The 27209-nt window shown below is 38.2% G+C and overlaps 1 protein-coding gene across 2 annotated transcripts in view; it reads right to left on the bottom strand.

Annotated features, from left to right (window-relative positions):
* Positions 1 to 27209, bottom strand: part of adamts10 (ADAM metallopeptidase with thrombospondin type 1 motif, 10) — a 59247-nt gene that overhangs the window by 8156 nt on the left and 23882 nt on the right. For both annotated transcript variants that reach the window (XM_084390206.1, XM_084390207.1), the window contains 12 exons: positions 26539 to 26684; positions 25875 to 25918; positions 25194 to 25299; positions 23702 to 23848; positions 20348 to 20489; positions 18351 to 18458; positions 17998 to 18143; positions 17238 to 17301; positions 16712 to 16814; positions 12077 to 12210; positions 8216 to 8339; positions 312 to 392 (listed from right to left, as the gene is read on the bottom strand). In XM_084390206.1, coding sequence (XP_084246332.1) covers positions 312 to 392; positions 8216 to 8339; positions 12077 to 12210; positions 16712 to 16814; positions 17238 to 17301; positions 17998 to 18143; positions 18351 to 18458; positions 20348 to 20489; positions 23702 to 23848; positions 25194 to 25299; positions 25875 to 25918; positions 26539 to 26684 — 1345 coding nt within the window. The remainder of the gene's footprint in view (positions 1 to 311; positions 393 to 8215; positions 8340 to 12076; positions 12211 to 16711; positions 16815 to 17237; positions 17302 to 17997; positions 18144 to 18350; positions 18459 to 20347; positions 20490 to 23701; positions 23849 to 25193; positions 25300 to 25874; positions 25919 to 26538; positions 26685 to 27209) is intronic.

Raw genomic sequence — 27209 nt, 5'->3', positions numbered from 1 at the left:
GGTTCACAAAAGCACATTTGTAAAATCTGGAAACCTGACTACTCAAGATTAATTACTAGCCTAGGGTGAAGAATGAATGAACAGTGTAAAACATTGAACAAGATAACTCTGGGTAAATGACCATGGGTTAATTTAAAAATGTGAAAAGGCACAAGTAATCTTAGCTGAGCCATGAGGCACAATAAAGGCCTCTCAGATCTATGCTTGCAATTCAGCGGGGAAGCTCTTTACAGAATCTACTAACTCCAACAGTTTATTAGTTCCTCTGAGAGGCTCATATTTGAGTAAAACCATGAAAAATATTGTCTCACCCAAGTAATTGTTAGAGACGTTGAGCTCTTGGATGTGTATGAATACAGATCCTTTGGGGATTCTGACCACCTCCTCATAACCTAAGAGAGAGTGGACACACGCAGGGACACACACACACACTTATTCATAGCAAGAGAACAATGCAGTTAGTGGTGCTTCACTGAGAGTGACTGTGATGGGATATGCAGAGGTTTGAGATTCCGAATGAATTCCTGGGCAACGTCTCTCAGTTCGGCTGCCCAACACACGTGTTTAAGGCCAGATTCCACCACAAGCCTGCAAACAACTTCAGCCTCTGACAAATGTGTAAAAAAAGAAAAGAGCCAAACAAATTTTTCCATACAGTCCTGCCACCGAAATAGATTTTGTTGTCAAGAGTCAGGAGGCAATGTGGTGAAGACTGTGCAACAACATAATAAATCATCAACTAAGAATGGAATTCCTAACGAATGTATTGATTCTGGTTCTGATTCATATGAATGATTTTGAAGAAATATAAATAAGAAAAGCAATTCTTCTTGCATTTATTGCTCTCAATATTCAGTTGCCAAATGCTGAATTATTTTTTTATTTTTTTAAACAGAACCGATATAACAAATTTTTGCAAAAGGTGTTTTAAATGCAGCAAAAACGTGGTATTGCTTCATATGTATCATTTTTTATATTAATACATAAAATAATATATATATTATACTGTATATTTTAATGAGGCGGCTAAAATTAATGAGATCCAATTATTGGTCTGAACTAAATTAAATAAAAAGTACATTAAAAATACTAAAAGCAAATTAATTTGCTCATTTGTTTATAATACATCTCATCATAATACATTAATCATGCTTTTTGGAGTCAGACATGATGAAATGACAGTGAGTCAGATTATCAGATTAATTCCGTTATGATTCCAACTGACTCAAAAAATTTTTTTGATTCACTAAATACAACAGGTTCAATAGTCAATTGTTCGGGAATTGAACTAGTCGTGCTGGACACACCATTATATATATATTAGGGGTGCAACAATATATCGTGTCACAATATATCACAATACAAAAATGCAACAAATATGTATTGTAGATAGTGACAATATGTATTGTACAGTATATAGTTCACCCAAAATAAAATTTCTGTGTGAGGAAAAAATTCAAGTTTTCAGTTTTAGGGCCCTATTTTAACGATCTGAAACGCAAGTGTCAAAGCGCAAAGCGCAAGTAACTTTGTGGGCGGGTCTTGGCGCTGTTGCTATTTTCCCGGCGGGATAAATGACTCTTGCGCCTGGCGCAAATCTAAAAGGGGTTGGTCTGAAGTAGCTTCATTATTCATAGGTGTGGTTTGGGCGTAATGTGAAATAAACCAATCAGAGCGACATCTCACATTCCCTTTAAGAGCAGGCGCGCTTGTTCTAAAGCGGATTCCTATTATAACGGCGGATTTGCCAGGCGCACGACAGGAGCGGTTCAAGGCCGAGGAGACGTTCTCGTCAGGGACGTTGGGGATGGAGAAACACACCCAAATTAACTTCGGTTAAACAGGCGTATGATAATTTGGGTAAATGTGTAAGCTAGATGTATGCTTTTATAATAAAATGTCTATCTATCTATCTATCTATCTATCTATCTATCTATCTATCTATCGTAATAATGTATGATTTGCAAAAATGATAACTGCTGCGTCTGTGTGTAGATGAGAGAATCAAAGTGTATGCGCGTTGTGCACACGCTACATTGATTATGGCCAAGCATGCGCCCTTAAAATAGCATATGAATAACATGCGCAAGGCGCCACTGACTTTAAACTGTTTTTTTTCGGTTAGTGGCGCAATTGTTTTCTAAACCTGTAAAATAGCATGAGGGAACGTTTGCGCCGGAACATGCCTCCTCTTTGCGCTGAACCGCCCCGGGGAGCACAAGTGTATTTCTTAGTTAACCGACGTGCATCTGTGAAGGGAAAAGTCCGCTTTGCGCGGGTGCAAAATAGGAATGATACATGCGTCGCTGTACAAAGTCAATTGCGCTGGGTGCAAGATAGGGCCCCATGTGTCAGAACTACATTAAAGGTCCCATTGCATGGATTATTTTATTATTTTAGAATGTTTCCTGGGGTGCCCTTATAATGTTAGTATGTTTTTTAGATCAAAAGTTGTTATAATTTAGAAATAAAAGGCATATTTCCTAGCCTCTGATTTGAACGCTCTGTTTGAAGGGGCGTGTCTGCTGTGAGACTTCAGTGTAAACGCACTCTGCTGTGATTGGCTGACACGCTTGCATATGAAATATCTAGCATTACATGTGGAACTCTCTCGAAAACTTTTACTATTACAGCTATTATACGTTTTTACTATTACAGCTATCGGGATTAACGAATCGTGAGAAGTTTTGTAAGTATTTAGATCTATTCCCATCATATAAAAGGTTGCAGTGATGAGCATTGAGCAGATGACAGCCTGTTGATCGCGTGAATGAAGATCTTATCATTGCAACGCAGTTTCTGCACTCTCACTAATGATTTCACCAATGCAAACATGAGGTGAGTACAGTAAGAGCTTTGTTGTGCAGTGCAACAGCGTCATTGATTTCATAACGAGTTTTGGCAAGTGTCCAGATAAACTCGCGCTGTGTGATTGACAGCTTGGGCGACTGGAAAGGGATTGTTCTTTGATCGCTTTCTGTATATATATTAAATCACAGTTTAAGTAAGATTATTTTCATCCTACTAAGAGAAACGACGTGAAGTTGATCGTTTAGTCACTGGCTTGATTTACTGATGCATAAACAGTATTGAACGACTTTGAGAAAAAGATTATCTGGCTGAACTTTAACAATTACACATCAGAAATTCACATAACCCACTGGTTCTTCAGAGGCTCGGATGAAGGAACTAAAAAAATACTTTTGTGTTCATTTGTACATCCAAACACTGAGCAACTGCCATGCTTCGCTCATTTGCAAGCCATGATGTCTCTCGAGGAAAAACCAATATCGCGCTCATTTTCTCATGGATGGGCCAAATTCTTTTTGCGGGCAAAGAAGAGAAAGGGGAGGTAACCTTTCCCCTTATGATGACATAAGGGGAAGATTTCTAGATTCGCCGGTCTGAGCTGTTACTGTCTCAAAAATACCCAGGGCTTGGTTTAAACCCATCAAAACGTCTAGCCACTGGGGGACCATAGGCAGGCTAGGGGAACTCATATTAAGGTTAAAAAACCTCATAAAGTGAAATTTTCATGCAATGGGACCTTTAAATAGTGCTATATATAATGTTGAATATAATGTATAATAATGCAATCGGGGAATATTTGATAATGCCAAATGTCTTATGTTACCAGTAAAAAAGTGGCCTACATTATTTTAAATATATCTAGTCAGGGACAGAGTGCAAGCATATTTGTCTGAAATAATTCTGTATTCTCAGATTCAGAATCATGAATATTTTTATTCTGATGTCACCATTGTCCTGTGCATTAGGTTAGCAGCACCAAGTCCAAGCCTATTGATTTACACCCACAATGTAACACCAAATTTGGCATTTTAATCAACAGTACATTTTTTGTTAACCTTTTATCATATGTCTTGGAGTATCACAATAATATTGTATCGTGAGTTCAGTATCTTGAAATGTATCGAATCGTGACATGAGGGTATCGTTACACCCCTAATATATATGCATGCATATTCAAGAACTGCTTTACAGAATCAAAAGTTCTGAAAACCTTTTAAATAAATGGAACTGGTTCTGAATAAGAATATACTAGAGTACTCATATCCACACACACATCCATAGAGAGAGAGAAGCAGGCAGACAAGAACCACTAGTAATCATTTGTGTGGTTTTGGTCACACAATGACTGGAAGCTCCTCTTTTATTGACCGCATTTTAAATAAACTGTTTCTTTGTGTCTAAATTGTGTTTGTACCCTCAAGAACCCTGAACTCACAAATACAGCCAGAGCCAAGAATAGCCCATCATCTCAGCCTCGGCTAGCCACTGCGGTCAATGTTTTCCCGCTGCCCGCCCAGGGAGTGGCCCACTACAGTTCCTGCAGCTGAGAATAACCTTCAGTCCAGCACAGAGCCAGCAGCCTGCCATTCAACACACCACCCACACCAAACCGGCTCCCATTCAAACCTCTGCTATCTTCTAAAACAGCATCACAACCCTTCCACAGAATTTATTTCCATATACCTGTTCATTAGATCAGTTTTGATGGCTGGTTGTGACATCATGTTAAGGTAATGATTTAGGTCATGAATATTAATTAGGTTGTGCAGATGTGGCTAGATAACCCATTGTACCATGTATTAATATTCAAGAGCCAAGACTTCACCGTAGCAGGTCTCTACCACAGTACACACTCTAGACTCTCATATCACCAAACGCCAGATATTTACATGCAAAATTATTTCAAACAGTAACTAGATCAACTAGATCTCTTCTTTAGTCAGCATACTGGGAAAGAGTTTGGTCACACTTTACAATGCCCTTTTATTTAAGCAATTAACATACACTACTGTTCAAAGGTTTGAGGTTGGTCAGATTTTCTTATCTGTCTCTTATTTACACCAAGGCTGCAGTTAATTGACCAAAAACATAGTAAAAATTGTAATATTGTGAAATATTATTGCAATTTCAAAAAAAGCTTTCTATTTTATTCTATTTTAAAATGTAATTTATACCTGTGATGGCAAAGCTGAATTTTCAGCATCCTTACTTACCTCCTGTCTTCAGTGTCACATGATACTTCAGAAATCATCCTAATATACTTATTTGGTGTTCGCTTTTGTTATTTCTACATCAATTTTGAAAATGCTGCTTAATATTTTTGTGAAAACCAAGATTCAGTTTTTTCAGATCACTCCCGTTTCTCACTAAACCCTCATCCTGACTGAAGAGTGTCTGTTTAAGAACAGACTATAGGAAGGAATTTTGCATGGGCTCAGATCCTGTATCCCAGTGTTTATGACTTGGGCCTTGCATGTGAACAGGTAATTATGAAACGCCTTTTCAGAACGGCTGGAGTCCCTGAGCACCCCTCAACATCAAGGCAGCTGTCCAACACATATCTGACCTGAAGCACGATGTTCACTTACACACATTGTTTGAGTTTCCATAAAGGGAGTTTAAAACACATTCTCTAAACACATCTAAAGTCTGAAGAGGGCAATCGACAGAAACTTAGGGCCCCTTTACTGTTTATCACTCTTTGTTCCTTAACTTTTTTAAGAATAAAATGTAAAAATGAATATGGCCTGGTGGAGAATGTACACTGATATATGTTGATATTGCGTTATGTTGATAAGTGTGTGGACAGAAAAACAGTACCAGTAATGACTTTTACATTGTTACAACATAATTATATTTCAACTTTATATTTATCAAAGAATTCTGAATACAATGTATCACAGTTTCCACAAAAATATTGAGCAGCACGAGTGTTTTCAACATTGATAATAATAAGAAATGTTTCTTAAGCACCAAATCAGCATGTTAGAATAATTTCTATAGAAAGACACTGTAGACTGGAGTAATGATGCTGAAAATTCAGTTTTGCCATCACAGGAATAAATCACATTTTAAAATATATTCAAATTAAAGTTCTTTTAATTTGTAATTATATTTCACAAACTTACTGTTCTTAATGCAGCCTTAGTGAGCATTTTTAATGTTTCCAAACTTTTGACAGGTACAGTAGTTATCTTATTTCTTGCATTTTGTTTTCACATTCTCTTATTTCTATGTATTTTATCCTTAGCCTGCAGATTTCATTTCTCTCATGCCTACTGTACTTTGTAAACACTGTTTTAAAAGGTGCTATAAAAATAACATTTTACTTGTCGTTTACTGTAAACTCATTCAGTTTTGCACTCTACCATTAAACTGCTTTTGGCCTCCATCTCCATCCTTCCTTTTCTTTTATAGTGAGCTGATTTTCATTTAGTTCTTGACATGCTCAATGAATACTCGCGTCTGTTCAGTGTCAGAACATGGCGCAAAGCGATCAGATTATTTTTTAAAGAGAGGGTGGAGGGTTTGAAACATTAAAACAACTTGCAACACATTTGTGGATTTTTTTTATAGTGAAATACATTAAATTAATTATACTAGAAGAACTGCAAAACCTTTCCCACTTTTTCACACCATTTACTATGATCCCATCTCAAAGTGCAAGTTCATTTGAACATTTTCCAGTTCATGACATCAATAGCTAATAGAGAAGCGTGTTTACTGACAACTCTCTGGACGCAGGCTGAGAAAGTGCTAACTGGAGAACAGGAAAGAAGAATTATCAGGGGTTTTAAAGAGGTTGGTGTGGGCCACTGAAGGAAGGAGCAACAGTCTCCCTTATGTCCTGGACAATCCAGTTCAATTGGACTTCTGGGTTAGATCCAGGCCTCAAAATACTCCCCCAGACACCAGAGGAACTTGCCAAGGCTGCTCCCAGTACCTCAAAGCATGTCACACACACATTTCTGAGGTTTGGGGTGGGGGGCTATTCAATTCAGGCACCAGGCTTGTGTTACTTCAGTTAATAAGAGAAATAGCAGTCTCACATGTGCATTTGCAAGCTTCACTTAACCATTAACAGAAAAAAATATCAATCCATCTTCTAAAAGATACTAAGGGGAAATTTACTGAGAATAAATTTGTGCCTCTTTATCGCATTGTTTATTTGCACATGATTTTCGCATTGCTTTAGCCCTTGAAAATCAAGCAATGGCACGAACGCTACTACAAAAATTAATCCTAATTAATTTCTGCTCCCATGATCACTAGAAAATGTACACAAGCATCCCTTTTAGGGGCCGTTCACACGGCACCGCTTTCAACTAAAAACGGAAAACTTTTCATCCGATTTGACCATTCATTTATATGACAATGGCGTTTTGGGGGCCTGAAAACTCAAACATTTGAAAACGATACCGTTATCAAGAATTTGTGAAAATGGTGACTGCATGCATATTACATGTTCAGTCTATAGGTGTGTAGTGTTTCTTTAAAAAGTGAATACTAGTGGGTTTGTGTGAATGGGGACTGTTTTGACAACGTTGTCACCTGTACACAAAAAACAAAAAAGAAACAACTTTGTGTAAACGTACCCTTAAATAACCCTTTCTATAGGCGGGAAATGTGATGTATTGAAATCAACATGAACTGCTGTTCACAACTCATTTTATTTCCATAACGTGACATATTTCTAATTGATGCAAAGAGAAAATGTGCTTAGAGTGTTCAGTTATAGTATTACCAACGTTTCGGCACAAAAAGTAGCCTTTGTCAAGGTATAACAGAAAAATGCATGAAAAAAAAAAAAAAAGTAGGGCGGAACTTGATTTTTATTCATCAGGAAATGATAATGAATGAGTTTACGAAGACAACGCCTAAATAGCTTTTGAATGTTGATTCATGTGATCTATAGTGACGTCAGCAGAAAAGCAAAGTTGTTTCAGAGTAAAGCAAGTTTTTATTTCTGTGGATTTACAGTTGGTGTTAAAATATGATTCCCTAATGTTAAACTAAATCATCAATGATGGAATTGAGCCCAGAAATAAATTATTTTAGCTCTATTCAAGGCTGAGGAACAATATTTTAGCACCCAACTCTGTGCTGAATTGAGCTTTAGTTTAACATAAGGTGATCATATTTTAACACCAGCTGTAAATCCACAGCAATAGATACTCTACCTCTGTCAATAGAAAAGCTGTTTTACTGAATCTATCCCATCGAGGTCTTATATTTTAACACCTAAAACATTATTTCACAAGACTGTTTGTCTGAAACGAAATTGTCTGTGGAAACTTTTCAACAACCAGGTCCTCAGTGAGAGAAATGGTATTTCAGCAATGCTTCTTTTGTACATATTGTTACATATCATTCCAGTTCAAACTGAAGTGCACACACTCTGTACCTCCTTCAGACAAGGAGTCATTGAAGACCCCCTCGATGACCTGGCAGCTGCTCCCATCTCCTCCACAAGTACGGCAGCGATCTTCCCGAACATCCGAGCCAAGAATCCGGTCACAGCCCACATGCTGCATACAGATACATACACATATTTAGAGATTAAGGCAAAAGTCACAATGAAGAAAAAGAATGTAAAATGTGAAGATATTACACTACATAATGTACTTTGCATTTGTGTCATTGTCTGTGCAAATTTAAATGAAGCAATATTAAAATGCATGCTGTGTATTAAGCTGATCCCATATAAAGTTTGCTGATTTTCAACCCCGATATACTGTGATTGCAGTATTTTAATCGATTCTTTCCATTTGAAGTCTTCTAAAAATACTGTTAGTGCATTCATATTTTCAGTTGTACCATCCCCACAATGCATTGCTTTGCATTGATAGCAAGTAACCTGTCTCAACTTCAATTTACTGTAAGTTATAAGTCATATCTTATTTGCAAAACTGCAAATGCAGAACAAAACATCCAAATAAGTATAAAACATTCTTTGTTATCAGAGTAATGAGGCATATCTCTATACAAATTAACACATTTGTAAAGCTATTTTCCATGCTCTATTTAATAAATTATGCTTGGTATAAAAATGATCAACTTTACATTACTTACAGACAAACAGTGTATCAGGAAAAGGGTCAAATAAAACATTAGGGATAGCATTGACGAAGTCATGTGCTCTTTAAAAATATTTCTTGCTCGAACTGAAAATGGCAGAACAACCATATGCTGTGATATAACTGATAAAGAGTTCAAAAAAACAAAATTCAAAGTTTTCCCTCATATTTTAGTCAACAGTAAATAGCACTATGACTCCAGACCCCATGAAATCGCCAATGACAAGGGGCAGAAATTCAGCTTTTCACCGAGAAACAATTGCAGTCTTTTCCTACTTTTATGATTTTATTGTGCTTTTGTATTCTTTTTGAAACTTGAAAGCTTGAGTTTCCATTCACTGTAATTGCATAGAAAAAGACCAGTAAAAAAGACCAGTAAAAAGACCTTTAATATTTCTTCTTTTCTATAACACAGAAGAAATTAAGTCATAGGCTCGGATGATTGTAACAAATTTAACTAATCGCACGTGTTAACACGTTACTTTTGACAACCATAATACATTGATGTATAATCTTGAGAGCAATCCCAGAACTTGAGAGATCACAATCCATTTAAATTGACATTGTGCAAAGCCAAGCAGGTTTCTCCAGAGGGGCCAAATCTGCACAAAAACAGGCCATTGATGAAGAAACCGAAGAGTCTCTGCTGTCAGGATCTAAAAGGTAACACAAAATGAACTCAGTAACCAGCAGACCAGAAACTGCTTGATACTTTCCAAATCCAGGCCTGTGCAACTTCACAAAAATCCCACTAAAGCTCCAAAGACTTTTGTTGACCTGGCCTAGATTCCATAACCTGCAAATGTGTGACCTATTTTCTCAAACCAACAATGGTAAGTCAGTGGCCGCTCAGAGAAGGCAGGGCATGTCCCGTGCAGGACCCAACAGAGCCGAGCTTCGAGACACGTGGTTCCACGGGTTCTTTTAATGCCTTGTGCTTCAAAGCTCTTGCTTTCATAATCAAACCCTTATTGTTTGGAAGCTAAGCCACCATGAGGTTGCAAACACTACTTTGATTTCTCCCCCTGCCGTTCTCCGGTTTTTATATGCACCATAAATAAGAAAGCCGAGAGAATGAGTGAGGAAAGGAGATGGAGGAAGAGAGGAAAGAGAGGAGGAAAGGAAAGAAATGGAGAAATGGTGAGAGTTGACGAAGGGGAGGGTGGGAGAAGTCGCTGTGATCATGTTCAGCTGCGTGCGCTGAGGACAGATGGATCTGGGGGGGGGGGGGGTCACTGAGTTCTTGCAGCATTTAGGGCAGAGCAGAACAGGGCTGGACTGAACTGAACTGTTGATAAAAACAACCACAGGTCTGGACAACAGCGCAAAGATAAACCAGCCCAACTCACTCCAAAGTAGCGCATTCAGCCTGTCCTGCGCAGTACAACAAAACGAAACACTAAATAAAATACACTACAAGTGGCATTGTGAAACATGCTAATAAACAGCATTTTAAGGCTGTTTTCACACTTTGTTTGATCCAAAACGGAATTCAATTTCACCTCTCTCACCCCGCTGGGCTATTTTCACATTCTACTTTTGAATAAGAAGGGTAATCATCAAAGTGAGTGCCACGTTGAGTACTAGCGGCAGATGTTTACCACAGTAACTAGCTAACGACTCCGAAGAGAATATGCCAACATTAATTGTTATATTCATGTTTTTGTTGCTTTCAATTTTCTACCAAAACATAATAAGGAATGACACTAGCGTTTAGCTGTCACAGGCGTATTACCAAAGGTCATGAAATCTGAGACAAGCTATGATAAATGCATTACACTACAATGTGAGCACTATACTAAGAGCATAAATGAGGCAATAGATGCAAATTCAGGGCACAAAAAGAAGCATTTTTCTTTCCTGCTGGGCACTTGGGCCAGTAATTTTGAACCTGCCACAAAAATATTTATTTATTTATTTATGAAAACTTAAAGGATTAGTCCACCCCCCCCCCCATTAAAATTATATCATTAATTACTCTATTAACCTCATGTCGTTCCAAACCCATAAGGCTTTTGTTCATCTTCAGAACACAAATGAAGATCTTTTTAATAAAATCAGAGAGATTTCTGTCCCTCCATTGACAGCCTACGCAACTATCACTTTCAAGCCCCAGAAAGGTAGTAAAGACATCATTAAAGTAATCCATGTGACTCCAGTGGTTTGTGCTCAATTTTATGAAGTGATGCGAGTGCTTTGTTTGCGCAAAAAAAAACTATTTACCACTTTATTTACAAAATATTAACCTCCAAAGTGCGTTCATTGTTGTGTGAATGCGCATTGGAGATTATTATAGTAGTAGTAGTAGTAGTAAAGAACAATGAAAATATAAATAAATGTATCATTCTTTTGTGGTGGTTATCTGTCAAAATTATTATTATTGTTAATAATTATTTAATAAAATATTTTTCCTTTATAATTTACAGGAAATTATACAGCTATAATGTGACTGGGAAACAATGGCATATGAGGCAAAAAATTACTGATATTGGTTTGTAGTTTTCAACACATTCTTACTGATACTTTTAAGACTTTTTAAGACTGCTTTTAAATAACTTTAAATAACTCTATGTTAGTCAGCTAACTTTCTCTCACATCAGCCTCAGGACAGCAGGCTATGCTTATTGTTGAGCCTGGAGTTATATGCTGTAAAATCACTTTCCCTCCTGACAAACGATACTGAACTCTGATGTCTAATAAGCTGTAGTGTTAAAACATCCTTAATAGATAGAAAAAAATGTGACGAGGCAGCAATGGAGTCTTTTAGTGAATAAACTCCATCGCACACCTGCAAGTGATAGGTGCGTAGGATAATAAGAAACAGGTAGGTCGTTTCAACAGATAAGGAACTCCCGCACACTATCGTTACTTGCAATTTAAAATTAATATTTATTAACACACAACGTTTCGGTCACATGACCTTCATCAGGAGTCATGCAATGGAGCAATGGAGTCTTACCATTTCCGAGCTCTATGGATTCTCCATATCACTACAATAATGTGCTGATAGATTGGTGGATTTATGTGTCAATCACTAAAAGAGGGAGTTTCTCTCTTCTGTTGTCTCCCGTTTTGGCAGAAGTTCAAAGCCATCCAAAAACGACAATTGGAAAAGCATATCATACGAACCCTGCCATCTGAAAACTCCGATATGTATACTTGAAGAAGAGTGTGTGTTACTGTCTCACCTTACACTCGCCATTAACACAAACGTCCAGAGAGTCGTCCCTGCAGGGTGTGCCGTCCACCACAGCTGGAGCGCGCTCAGTGTAGAAGTTATAGCCCTCTGCCAGGCAGTTCAGTGAGCATGACTTCACCCCACCTGCAGCCAAAACGTGCAAAACATCACACCTCAATGATCATGAGCCATTTAACATGTTACATACTTATAAAAAGAGCTGGAGATATACAAAGTTGAACGTCTCGAAGTACACTAGACTACATCCCATAGGAAAGACTAAGGAGACTAGCTATGCTAATGATGCAGAAACCTCAGCTTAAACTGACTGATGTATCCTTCCTCATGAGCATCACAGGACGTCATAAAATCTACAACGCTCTTATGTAAGAAAACATTGTTACATGCAGTACACAATGTGAGACGAACTAATGCTAACGCCATTACGCTTGCTTGTATAGAACTGACTCCTCATGTGTTATGCATTGTTAACTTTACACAACGGCAAAACAAACCTAAAAACAAACTGCTGGCAAATTCGCTCCTCGGTTTAATGCGCTTCTAACAATGGGGACACATGAACGGCGTATTTCATGAAGCCAAACGGAGATTTATAACTATACTAACTCTGCGGGGCGGCCGCCAGCACTCTGTAGAGTTCCATGGCTGCATGTGGTATTTTAATGAGCTTGTGGGGTTTATGTAAGTTAGTTTATTCTTCCACTGCTGTCACATCCTTGAGTAGCAGAAAGGGGGTCCGGGGCACATTTTAGATGATTTGCTTAAGATAAAGCAGCTGAAACGCACATACAACACACTGGCTTTATTCCCCTGTCTCCTCTGTAATGGCCCTACAAATTTGCGAAACAGTAAATAAAGCACGTTGGAGGGGAAAACAACCTCTCTCAGCACATTCCCTGAGAGACAAAGAAGAAATCACACAACTCATCTGACGGACAAGGAAGAAAGAGAGAGGAGACACGGGCTGTGTCTCAAAGCTGATGTTATGGTTCCATGGAAGCCTGTTTCGTTGGGAGGTACATGATCATTCAAAAGTTTGGGAAGTCTTTTAGGCTCCCCAAGGCTGCATTTATTTGATTAAAAATACAGTAAAAACAGTTATATTGTGAAATATTATTACAATTTAAAATAAGTGTTCTCCACTTTAACAATTTAAAATGTAATATATTTCTGTAATGGTAAAGCTGAATTTTCAGCAGCCATTACTTTCATCTTCAGTGTCACGTGATCCTTCAGAAATCCTTCTAATATGCTGATTTGCTGCTCAAGAAACATTAATTTGCTGCTTCTTATCATTAATGTTTAAAATAGTTATGCTGCTTAATATTTTTGTGGAAACCAATTATTGAATAGAAAGTTCAAAATAACATTTATTTGAAACAGAAATCATTTGTCAAATTATATATGTCTTTACTATAACTTTTAATCAATTAAAAAAACGTACTGACCTCAAACTTTTGAACAGATTTGTACCCTCAATAGTTCACTAGTCAGTTTCTTAGGTCAGCTGGTATATGTAGATTGTATTTATTTTGTTTATCTATTCGATTTTTCTTCCAGACATATATTTTTTAATCTTGATATTTTGAGACGCGATCCTTTAATTAGCATGCTAACAGCTAATCATTTTCACAGTAAAAAAAAAACAACTTTCTAAAAAGCTGCATTTTTAGGACGCCACTTCGAGTCAACAATAATTTTGTTAATTATATGTACGCTGCATTCTCTTCCATAACACTATCCAGCTGTTTTTAGAAGCAAGGACGCATATTATATAAACACCCCCTAAGAAATGGGGTGAGGTGAACCTGAATCAGCCTAACTATCCAGTCATTCTATTATTCGATTAGTTGACTAGCAACCCAGGGACTAGATGATTTGAAAAAAAATCTGTATGTAGTTTTGTACAACTCTTAACGGGTCAAAAAACATAGAAGGTGTTTTAAGAGAGAGAAGAAACATACTGTACATTGATGTATTGTTTAAAAGTGCAAAGCATACTTCCCACACTACACACTGTATAGGTTATGTAACAAAGAACAAAGAGTTAATTGACTCATAATCTCACTCATACTGGTACCAGTGTGTGGTTTTGTCCTTGCTCTGGGCCTCTTTTATATTACTCTTGAAAGGCTGGAAGGTCTGAACTCATTCCCCTTGCCTGTACCTGGCAGCGGTGGTGCTAAAACTCTGTGTAATCTTTCTTTGGCTGCCTAAGACCCGCTTGCCTTATCAGTTGAATCACATCTACCACAGTCTTTATGTTAAATAATAACTCTTCCTCTGTTTTATAAACCTAAAGAGGGCAGTTTTTGAGCTGCTGGCCAATTTTCTGTTAGTGTTGGACTAATTTGATAAGGTCCTGGGTGCCTGTGAAAACATATACTGAAGCAGGCTTACGATGGAAACTGCGCATCCCATGAGGCTTTGCTCTGGCAGGCCATAGGTGTATTTTTGAGGTGGCTAGAAGAGGGCTTCACTGGAGTGTATGGGTTTCAGGAGGTTCTGGTGAGAGTGCATGCAGCCAGAGCACAATGCATTGAACAGTGTATCTCACAATGCAATGTGCTCAACCTGAACTTCGGCAAAAGTGATAAAGCGTGATTTTAATCTTTTTCTGGACTCATTACTTCAACAGACTGCCAAAAGTTAGACACTGGCTACATTTACAAGCACCCTTATAATGTGATTAAGGCAGTACTGCAATGAAGTTGGAGCTCATGAAAACAGAACGCTGCGATTGTGAAAATGTGATTATGATTATAATTAGAGTAACTATAAAATCACGGTAAAATGTCTTCCTCTCATCATTACTGTGTAAACTACCAAAATTTAAGGGTCAGTCCAAATTTTTTGTTTTCACAAGCATATTAAAATGATTTCTGAAGGATCATGTGACACTGAAGACTAAAGTAATGACTGCTCAAAATTCAACTTTACTATCACTGGAATAAATTACAATTTAAAATACACTGCCTGGCCAAAAAAAAAAAGTCACTGTTTGGAAATATGCAAATGCTTAAGAGTCATTATTGCAGTGATTATTATGTTTCAAGCATGCTATAAGTTTGGCAACTGTTCTTCTAACCCTAAATGAACCCTAACCCGAATTGTTTTTTCATTTCTTAAACAACCATGTAGGAAGACACATCATGGCCATATTCCATGATGACAATGTCAAGATTCATCAGGCTCAAATTGTGAAAGAATGGTGAATTGGCACCTCTGAGTCTAGAACTTTAATTCATTGAAAGTCTTTGGAATGTGCTGGAGTAGACTTTATGGATTGCTTGACTCTTGCATTTTCAATACAAGATCTTGACCAAAAATGTATGCACCTCTTAATGGAAATATTATTACAAAATTTATTTCCATCAAAAGAACATTAAAAAAAAAGAAGTTTCAAACAGAGAGAGAGTGCAGTCCTAAGGTCTATATGCCACCTGACCCTAAAGCAGGGTAAAACAGCAGTCTGGCACTTATTTTAACAGCTGCAAGGGATTTCCATTGTAAAATCAGCTGACTTGATGAAAGCAGCGCTTGTAGCCTGCAGTGGGCTTCTCTCTGTAAGCCATTATGTTATTGGAGGGGCAGATTAAAGGCAGTTATGTCCTTGACAGCCAGCTTCACATTCATCAAAAGCAGAAACTTAAACTGGAGATTCTGTGAGTTGGCAGTCCGCAGACCGGCATATGGATGCCAGACTGTTATCTGCACCCTCTCTCTCTCTCTCTCTCACTCTCTCACACACATCTGTCCTGGACCTGAGCCAGTGTAGAGATTGGTTCTTTGGAGCATGGTGGTCCAGTCCTAATATTGAAACCACCTTCAAAAGCCCTAAACAGTCTTAAACAACAACAATCGAGCACTTAAACATTCTCATAATCATGAAAGATGTAGGTAGGGAACTAAGATATCACATGTTTATGTTCAGTTCTGAGCACAAACATTTGGATTAGTTCAAGGGATGCACCAATGTGATACAATCACTATTTATATTTTGAAGCCAATATTAGATATCAATCTACATTATGTGAGATTGATCACAAAAAGCACCCCTACATGCTTTTAATAAAACCAAAAATCATGCACAGTAGAAAAAGACTTTTAATTTGAAAACAGGCACAACTGCAGAAATCTTTCTTATCCCACAATCATTTAAAAAACACATTTAGGACCTACTAGTAACCATTGGAATAAAAAAAATATATATGCATGTCTATGGCCAACTTTCTTTATTTAAGGATGAATGAAAAAACAAAATGTAAATGTGCATATGCTTTTCAAAGATTTCAAATCTTACTGTGTAAAAATGTACTTTTTGTGTTTGACAATAGGTATGCCATCTAGAAATGATACAGTCATTTGACTATAATTTAACTTATCGGACCGATGCAACAACATTAAAAAGTCACATTTATCGGCCGATATCAATATGGCTGTCGATATATTTGGCATCCTTAATTTGTTCAATTGGCAGGCGCTATTATTCAAAGCAACTTAAAGTGCATTTAAGACAGAAACATAGCAGTTTAGAGTAAAAACAGGCCAATCAAAGTGACATAAATCAAAGGAAAATGGCCAGAAAGTCTCAGAACAGGTGCTTTAGGGGTTTTATACTTACCACCCCTGTACGGCTTCCAGGTGTAGAATTTCCCCCGGAAAGGAACGCTGTCGAAGTCCGAGCACTGAATCTCCCGAAAATCCTGAGATCCGACTGGGCATTCCTAACCCACACACAAATCAGTCAGTCTGAGGATCTTATGGAGCATGGCAACAGTGAACCATTTTCTTCTATTGGCGTACGTCTACATCATTTAGAGCAGGGGTGTCCAATCCTGCTCATGGAGGTCCAACGTCCAGCAGACTTTAGCTCCAACCTGCTCCAACACACTTGCCTAGAAGTTTCTGGTCAGTCTCAAGACCTCGATTAGCTGGTTTCAGGTGTGTTTCATAAGGGTTGGAGCTAAACTCTGCAGGACAGTGGCCCTCCAGGAGCAGGATTGGACACCCATGATTTAGAGGGTCCAATTTTGGGGTCCAATGCAACCCAAGAGCTTCAGTCTTATCAACTAATTTAGATGATACAGGAACAGAATCCATTCACACACAAAAATGGAGTCACAGTGACATGTGGCTTTCAAACTCACATCAATGTTGCATGATCTGAAGCGCTTCCTCTCTCCCAGACAATATTTCCCTCCAACCGTTGGCCTGCATCCACACAAGGACAAGCATCAGACACATCTGAGTACAATTTCAATGTAACTCCCAATTACACAATATATTCTGCTCAAGTTCATTTCAGCCAGACATCTTCTGTCTTTCTGTCAATCTGTTAGTTTTTACGATTTTTCCTGGCATGTCGTCAGACTAGGTTCATTGAGTACAACGGGCTGAGAGTAAGAACATTATGAATCATCAAATCACTCGTAAACACTATCATTCCAAAGTTTGAGGTTGGTAAGATTACTTAATGTTTCTGAAAGAAGCTCTTATGCCCACCAAGGCTGCATTTACTTGATTAAATATACAGTTTTAAAACAGTAATATTAAGAAATATTATTACAATAAAAAAAATAATAGTTTGAAATATTATTATAATTCAAAATTACTGCTTTAGTATGTTTTAAAATGTAATTTATTTTTGTGATAGCAAAGCTGAATTTTCAGCAGCCATTACTCCAGTCTTCAGTTTCACATGTTACTTCAGAAATCATTCTAATATGCTGATTTGGTGCTCAAGAAACATTTCTTGCTTACATTTTTTAAGGATTCTTTGATAAGCAAAGTAAAAAAAAAACCCAGCATTTATTTGGAATAGAAATCTTTTGTAACATTATAAATGTCTGCACTCTCACTTTAGATCAATTTATTGCATCCTTGCTGAATAAAAGTTATAGTACTCACCTTGGGCTGTCACAATGGCGAATAGAGGAAGAGACTCCGCCCCCACATGTGCGACTACACTCCTCCCATGGCGACCAGTGGCCCCACCCACCATCTACACCCTCTGGACGTGTTCCATACGGCACACACACTCTTTTGTAGCACCACTAATGAGAAAATATCATTAATCAACATTAAATATGCAATATGTGACCACCCAAAACAATTGCCAATATATGGTGTACATTTATATTATATAATATCATATAAAATCATTTCATTATCAAACATGATCTACCCATCAAGCCAAAAAAGGTTCCTGAGCCTTGATATATCTGTGCTCTGATATTCCTCCCAGATTTCCCTGTCCTTACCCCTTTTTCGATGGTACTGGTCTGGCAGATGGTGCCCTCGGCTGCTGGGATACTACTGGTGATGCAGCGATTCCCTTTACTCATGCACCAAAGCTCACTGCACACTTCCTGAACACACACACAAGCCACTAAACAAAATTTCAGACAATGTGGGAAAAACAGACATTAAGAAAGACTCAAGAGGCTGAAGAACTGTGTGGAAAGAGTAGAAGTAGGACATTCCTGCACCAAACAACGTCCTCCAACGTGGCTATTTGGTTGCTAAGGTGCTCTGAGTGTTGCTAGGGTAATTGCCCTTATATACTATGGTACTGAATGTTTATTACTGTACATGATACTTTAAATAATATTACAGTACTTCCATGGTATATGTCCAATAAAACAGTTTTGTTTTCTGCCAAATCTCATAATGTAGATCAGTTGTATGCCGCACACTGCATTTTAGATCTAGTCAATAACTTCCTGCTTTACATAGTTACAGTGAGAGCTAACTAGTGTGTGTACTCCTCCAGATGTTCAGTTTCCTGCACTGGCATCCCATAAAGCAGTCAATACCTAAAGCTGGACTCAACATGAGCAGATATAGCTCACTTTACAGACTGAGCTCCACTGTGTGTCTGTGGAGGTGTAAAGGTCAACCATGGCTGGCAGAGAATAGAGCCACAAACCAAAAAATAGCAAATTTTTGACCAACATGTGCTTTTGGACAAAAGTGGCAGAATGCCAGCGGTCTGAAGTCTTGGGGGGAGCAAAAAGATGGAATGTTACAGCCAGCGAAAGGTAGAACTGCCATCTGGTGCAGATTTACAGAGAGAAAGAGGGAGGGATGGAGAGAGTGTGCTAAATGATTTACTGTGGGGATGTAAAGGCAAGACAATTCATGTGTCCAAAGACGACACTTCAGCATAGATGTCTTACTGTAAGATAGTTATATACTTCTAAATTAGATCTTTTTCAATATGTAATATATATATATATATATATATATATATATATATATATATATATACATATATATATATATGAAGAGTTCAGATGCAAAAGCCTCTAAATGCCATTTGAAATTTTCTAATAGAATGATCATTTTTATCAAGCTTGTATATTTAAGTTCAGTAATTTCACTTAAATGATAATTACTAGGTAATCTTCATTGCCATTTAAGTGAAATTATTGAATTTAAATATACGAGCTTGATAAAAATGATCATTCTATAAGAAAATTTCAGATGGCACTTAGAGGCTTTTGCATCTGAACTCTTCATATATATATACTGTATGTATATATATATATATATCGTAAACAACTACTGAACAAGTTCACCCAAAAATGAAAAGAAATATTTTAGGGGAAAATGGCCTAAATTTTTGTCTGTTCCTCACAAAAAAACGATCAAATACCTTTAGAATACATTAAATATTGCACATGGGTCATATCAACCATATACATTTTAATGGTTACTCTGACATTCCAAGGTACTCTAAACTAAAGAATAGCATGGTGGTGCTTTCATGGTATATGTCCAAAAAACATAACACTACCATGATATTTTTTGTTACTGACACAATAAACGTCTCTAATGTCTATGGCACAATGCTGTTCTTGTATGGTGATATACACTATTGTTCAATAGTTTTAGAGGCAGTTAGATTTTTTTGTTAAAGTTTTTGAAAGAAGTCTCTTATGCTCACCAAAGCTATATCTATTTGATAAAAATTCATTACAAACTGTAAATGTGAAATTTATTACAATAAAAAAAAATAAAAAAAAACACTTCTTTCCCAGGATTCTTTGATCAATAGAAAGTTCAATCTTACTGACCCCAAACTTTTGAATGATAGTGTAGATCAGAAAAAAACATGGTATTACCATGGTCCCATAGTCAAAAATCATGCGGATCTGCATTTTTAATAGATGATGATGATGATGTTGATGATGATGATGGAATTTTCTTTCTTGGGTGAAGAGCTGTTGTCAATTACACTGAGTGATGCAAGTACCCCGTATTTACACTGACGAGACTTCACTCCGTACTGGAAGCGGCACTGCTCGTCTGCATCATATGCTTGGCCAGGGGCTGTGGTGGGGTAAACAAATTCCTGTTTGGGGGGAACATTGTTCAGGCAGGAACCCATCCCAGAGCTAAGAAACAATCAGAAAGAAAACAGAACGGGTGTGTCAGAAGTGATGGAAGTCTAAAGGCTAGTTCATACTGCCCTGATGCCAACAAACACTGATCCAACAAAATTCAAAACTGTTGGACTTCAGGGCCAGATTTACTAAATGGCAAATTAGCACGAGAGCGCAATTCCGAAAAAGCGCAGATGGGATTGGAAAGTTCTGCATGTGATCTCCTTACAACACGCAAATGAAAGAATACAGATGTAGCCGGATCATTTCCATAATGACCAACGCAATCTACCAAGAGCAGCGCAAAGTAGTGTCTGATTTAAGACATGCTTTTTTTGCCATTAAATAATGGGCCAAATACCAGTACATTGACTAGCGCAAACCTTATATTAAATCACCTTGCATGATTCATTTAAATAATCTTCCTACAAATCCTACAAATGCTTATGCAATAATGTCAGCCGCAAAAGTAATTGTGTCCACGTTTTTTCAGCGCTAATTTTTCACTGCGTGTCTTTAGTAAATCCTGACAGTAGTTTTTAAGCGCCAAAAGGGGGTTTGCGCTGGCGCAAGCTGTTAGTAAATCTAGCCTTTAGTGTGTCAACTGTTTACATTTGTTGTGGCAGAGTGAATCAGCTTTAATAGTTAAGGAACCTGTTTTAATCACTAAGGCATTTACCCAATGTGACACTAATTTTTTTCATTTTTTTTATATATTTTAAAGATTTATTCATTCATGTAATGGCAAAGCCATTTCTACAGCTTTTTTAGTGTCAAATTGTCCTTCAGAAATCATTCAAATATACTGATTTGATGCTCAAGTAACATTTCTTATTATCAATGTTGAAAACAGTTGCTTCTTAATATTGTTGTGGAAACTGTAATATATTTTTATTCAGGATTCTTTGATGAATAGAAAACTCAAAAGAAAAAAATCTTTTTTAACATATCAAAAGTTTTTACAGTCACTTTTTTGATCAATTTAATGCATCTTTGCAGAATAAAAGTATTAATTTATTAAAGAAAAAACACCTGGGTGAGATGCATGATTGTGTCTGAAGCATGTGTGAAATCACTCCAATCTCGCTGGTGAAACGTCATCCCGTGACGCATGACGGCATACTGCGGAAGCAGTAAAGGATACACGGACCAAACATTGTCAGCTTCTGATTGGCTGAAGTAACTCACTCTCAGGCATGCAGGAATTATGGCAAAGTGTTTCGTCCAGTTCTCAGGAAACCAAGGTTATAGTCGTGACAGAGACATTACCTTTCGATTGGTCAGCAATTGGTCAGTGTTATGCCACTAGGCAGAGCAGTGGACGTAACAATCACAGACAACCCCTCGGATGAATGAATCTCCCACGGAGAGCCATTCAGGAGAGACATCAGGTCCAAGAATCATACTCATGCCAGCCAAAACTGGCTACTAGTAATAGACGAACACAGTCCTGGTGAACCCTCTCCTAGTACTCCTGAGAGCAGAGCAATCGGGGGAAACGCGTACAGATGTAGCCTCTGCCCTGTCCAAACCATGGCATCCAAACCCAACAGAGCTGGATGCGTGAGGGAGAACCAGAGTGGACAGTGCGTCATCTCCTCTGATGCGAAAAAGTCCACATCCGCCCAGCCGAAACTCCTCCAAATCAAGGAGGACCACCCCAGGCCCGTGAGGGAAGTGTCTGTTGTAAGCATTTTGCAACGACAAGGCACCCCCCAGCACGAGACCCTGGGCCAAGAACCAAGGCTTCTTCCACATCACTAGGGTACGAAGGTATCTGTGTGTAACCCTGATGATGCGAAATGGGTTGCCCCTCAGGGAAAACCCCTTGGTCTTGAGCCACCACTGCAATGTACAGAAGGCCAAAAGGAATCACATTGGATGCAGCTGCCATGAGTCCCAACATTCTTTTATACTGTTTTACAGTGACGGCTTGGCCTACCCTGATCTTGCCTACAGCTGAGAGAATCGACTCGATACGTGCAGGAGACAGACGTGCTTGCATCATAGTCGAGTCCCATTCCACCCCTAGAAATGTAGTTCTCTGTAGTGGAGAAAGCACACTCTCAATACTGAACTGCCATTTTCTAGGATTGAGCTAGAATCAACCAGGCGTCCAACAGAAAATTCTTGTCCTTTTCCTTTATATCAAACAAGTTTAGCCATAGGCGTCTCTCCATAGCCACCATAGCTGCCATGGAACACCTGATGACAAGGACCATGGTTTCCTTGGCGGCCTGGAGAGACAAATCTGTGGCCCGGCGCAACTCTTTCACAGTATATTTTAAGTAGATATTTTGAAGAATATGGTTAACCAAACAGCCTTCCATAGTATGGAAAAAAATAATATGGAAGCCAATGGTTTCTGACATTCTTCAAAATATCTTCTTTGGTGTTCAGCAGAAGAAATAAAGTTGTTAAGGTTTGGAACAACTTGAGAGTGAGAATGATGACAGAATTTAAATGTTTGGGCATACTACGCCTTTAAAGGCAGACGTTCACAGTGAAAACTGTCAGGTCCCTCTAGAGCTGACTATGATGCTCCACTCCCAAGCAGACCACACAGATCCCCTCACACAATATAACGCAGGCAGGGAGACACACACACTCTAACTGCTGCTTATTCACCATACTAGTTTCCTACAGGACAAACAACACCAAAAAGACAGACATATTCACACAGTGCTCTGAAGGCACCGAAGCTGATGATGTTTGGTCCGGGTATCCTTTATAGCTTCCGTGGAACGCCGTCTTTCTTCACGGGATGAATGAGATTGGAGTGATTTCACACATGGTTCAGAAGCAATCATGCAGAACCGGTCCCATAGCGTCAACTTTCTGATGCAGCGTTGAATTTCTTCGAAAGGGAACGGTTTAAATAAATACACTATTCAAAATTAAATAAAATAAAATTTGATTAAAAGTAATAAAGATTCACTAAAATCTTTGAAAAATGTGCACTAGCTGTCAGCGGGATTTCAGACACATCCCAATAATTTTATAATCTACAAATCTATCAAAAATTATAACAAATGGCTCTTATACAACATTATAGGCTGAGTTTGCGTTTGAGTTAAAAAAGACATTCACATAATTTAAATTCATAATGAAATCCTTTGGAAATGTATGATACTGAAATCCAAAGTTGATACAGTCAATATTTCACACTAAATACAGTACACTTCAGTGTAAACACAGATATCAGACTCAGGCAGCAGACGCACTCAAGGAAGTTGGTGATGTAATCGCGGCTGCAGGCAGACCAGACGAAGGGGTTAGTCTTCATGGTGATGTGGGCAGCCATAAGTTTAGCGGTCTCCTGACTGCGCACCCCACATGCATTGCCAACACCATCATGATTCATCCCAAACCTGAAAGAGAGAGATGAATGATTTTATGGAAGCATAAATATAGAATCCATTGGTCCAGGTTACAGAATGTGAACACACACACAAACCCATCAGCACCTCACACAACTTATGTAATCCTACACACAGACAAACATATGCCCCCTTGTCTAGACAGCCCCAGTGCGCAGCGTCATATGGCCGTCAGTTCAAAGGTACCTGGACGAACCATTAGGACCAGACCACTAATGACTTCACCACCTATGAAAACAGCTCTGCGGTCCGTTATCGTAGCCAAGGCAACAGAGTACAGGGTGACCCAGCACAAACAGCTCAGATCCGAACAATGATAGCAAAAAAAATACTTTTCAACTACCAAAACAGCAGAAATGACAACAAAATTTCCTTTCATGGAAGTATTCTGAAGGTTTGAGGAATGATATGTGCAGGCAGTGGCGCGATATCAGCCAGGCGTGCCCATAAATCCATATGCATGATTAAGCTGCAGAAAGTGAATGGAATGCTGGGCCACCAAGTAAAACAATACTTCAACGTCTTGGAGCGCAAGAAACCACAAATGAAAAGCCCAAAGTAAGCCGCCTGGAGCATCAGAGTCTGTCGTCACTTGCTCCACTAACAAGATATAAATATTGCAAGACTGAGAGAAAATATTAGTGCAGTTGTTGTTAATGAGCATTATTCATATTTAAACGCCTCAAGTGGCTTTATAGTTTATCCTTGAATTTAACCCAAGTTTGTTTTGGGAGGCCAAATGTCAAGGGTCAGAGTTGAAAGGGGTGTGCCAATGACATAAGTAGGTAAAACCGGAATTTCAGAGCGCTGACGTATTGCTGACCTATAGTAGAGCTTCAATAGGTGCTATGGGAACAATGAAGATTTTGGAATATGTACTGACATCATTTAGTCACAGTTTTTGAAAACAGGTACATCAGGGATTCCCAAACTTTTTTTGTCAGCCAAACTCCTTGGTTAATGGTCACAAAGAAATACATTCATTTTATTTTAAATTTTCGTGTTTATTTTCATTTTACATTTTTATTATTTAATTAATTATTAGCTTTTCATCAACTCACAAACCCCTTGCCGTTCCCTCAAGATCCCACAGTTTAGGAAACCCTGAGCTACACAAATAAAAAAATGTAAGAACAACTAAGCCATTTTGACAATGTAGAAAATAATGTAGCAATTTATGTAGCAGCATAAAGATACAAAAACAAAGACAGTTGCTTGATTTCACATTACTGAAATCGAACCTTGACTCAAAGCAAACCGCATCATCAAAAGACATGGAAGAACAGAGGAACACAAGACACTGTAGGAGCATTTGGAGGTTTAGGAAAAGACTCACGTGTGTCCAATCTCGTGCGCAATCGTGAAAGCAGTGGCCAGACCAATGTCTTCGTTGATGCTGCAGCTTCTCTCTGGCTCACACATACCGCCAACAGGTGCCAGACCTGATACAGACACGTGTGTGCACATGGGCACAGTGACATGGACACACACACGCACACACACATACATATATGCTACAATACTATCCACCTTATTTTTAATGTAAGAGCAGGTGCGGCCATTTTTCTTTTGAATTTGAACTTTTAGCTCCACAAAAACAGTTTGTTGTGCTGTTTGATATTGTAAACTTGTTTTTGTTATCATATTATTTTAATTTATCATCACAATCATAAACACATTGGTTTGTTGCACAATAGTTTTACAATTTACTGCACTTTGTCATTCTTTCAGCGGCTAATGAATCTGAAGTCTCACACATTCACAGGGAATAGCTTACTTCTGAGTTGAAAAATAAGATGGATATGCAAATACATATATGCAAATACTATACAAGCCCCACTACAGTACTACACATTAGTTAATTAATTAGTGTCTACAAACTAATCAAAAGTAAAAACTATATAGTACCAATAAACCTTCGATTAGCTATGTTATGGACAGAGAAGAAGTGAGAATTTGATAAACAAATATTTCATATATGTTGACAGATAAGGCGATGGATGGACGGATGGCTTACCAAGTGTTCCACAGGGTTTGTTCTTGTAGATGCAGATGTCATACCTGAAAGCATACCACAGAAACATGTCTGATATTTTGTTGGGGTGAATGAACCTCTTGGGTTTCCACAGAACAAACACAAACTCAGATAACAGAGCTGTGAGACAGTTCACAGACTGGACACTCTTCTGATAAGAGAGCGAAGACAATGAAAGGAAACGTTTGATGCATCCAGCAGACATACCCTCTGAAACAAGCCTCCAATATAAAGACTCAACACTTGTCTTTCTCTGTGTCTATCTCCTTCACTCTCACTCTCTATTTCATACTCATACTTCACACATACCTCACACACTCAGCTTTCAGGCGCAGGAATTCAACCCAACTCCTCATTGTGTGGATTAAAGCTATAGCATGATTTACCATAAATCGCTAGTTCTTCCAAACACACATTTCAAGTACTTTAAAGCCATTTTAAAATTATGACCTGTTGCCTTTAGAACCAACGGAGTGCTACAAAACGTTAGACAGGTGTTATAGTGTGTATGCGTTTAAAAAAAAGTATATATTTAAACAAAAGCATATACTGACATAGGCCTATTTCACTCTTTTGACAGCGACAGAGACCTAAAGTTTGACTAACACAACACCACAAACAGAGCTAGAAACATCCGCATGCTAACCTGGTGATGAGGACTGCTGTATCATGGTGTGCGATTCCATTGTCAGGGATGGCATTCCCATGACCGTTCCGGTGCAGGATGGACTTTTGCCACTTGCAGAAACTGTCTAAAGACTTCCCTGCATGATGGTTAACCTCTAATGTGGGCTGGAAAGAGAAAGATTAGGATCAGAAAGACTTGAAAAAGGCCAGGTTCATTGCATGTACATTGTACAACGTGTGTGTATTAGTTTGTTTACTAGCTATACCGATACTAGACTTCTTTTCAAATAATAGTAGAAAATGTGCTGGTTCTTTCAAAGTATTTAATTCCTGTGTGAAATGGAATTGCAAAAACAATGATTGTTTTCAAAAAGGTTTCCCCGAGATCTCCTACTATTTGCCATTGGTATGGTGGTATGCATATGGCTTACGTATAATGTTTACACCTTAGGACACGGTCACATTAGTGAAACTTTTGCAAAGTAGAAATTAGGACGTTTTTGGAAAGTAGGTCCATTGTGTGGTCCATAGTGTAGCGATACATGAAGCATCGCTTACTCAAAGCTCACTTTCAAACCAAGCAACTTTATATCTGTAAACAGTAAATTTGAGTATTACAAGTTTACAACTTGGGAACACCAGGGGAAATTTTTCGCCTGATGCAAATCATATCATTACCCCCTCATGCAA

This window comes from Rutilus rutilus, assembly GCF_951802725.1.
Source record: "Rutilus rutilus genome assembly, chromosome: 19".
Classification (NCBI taxonomy): Eukaryota; Metazoa; Chordata; class Actinopteri; order Cypriniformes; family Leuciscidae; genus Rutilus; species Rutilus rutilus.
The sequence above is the reverse complement of the archived record's forward strand: the minus strand, read 5'-3'. Positions and strand labels throughout refer to the sequence as shown.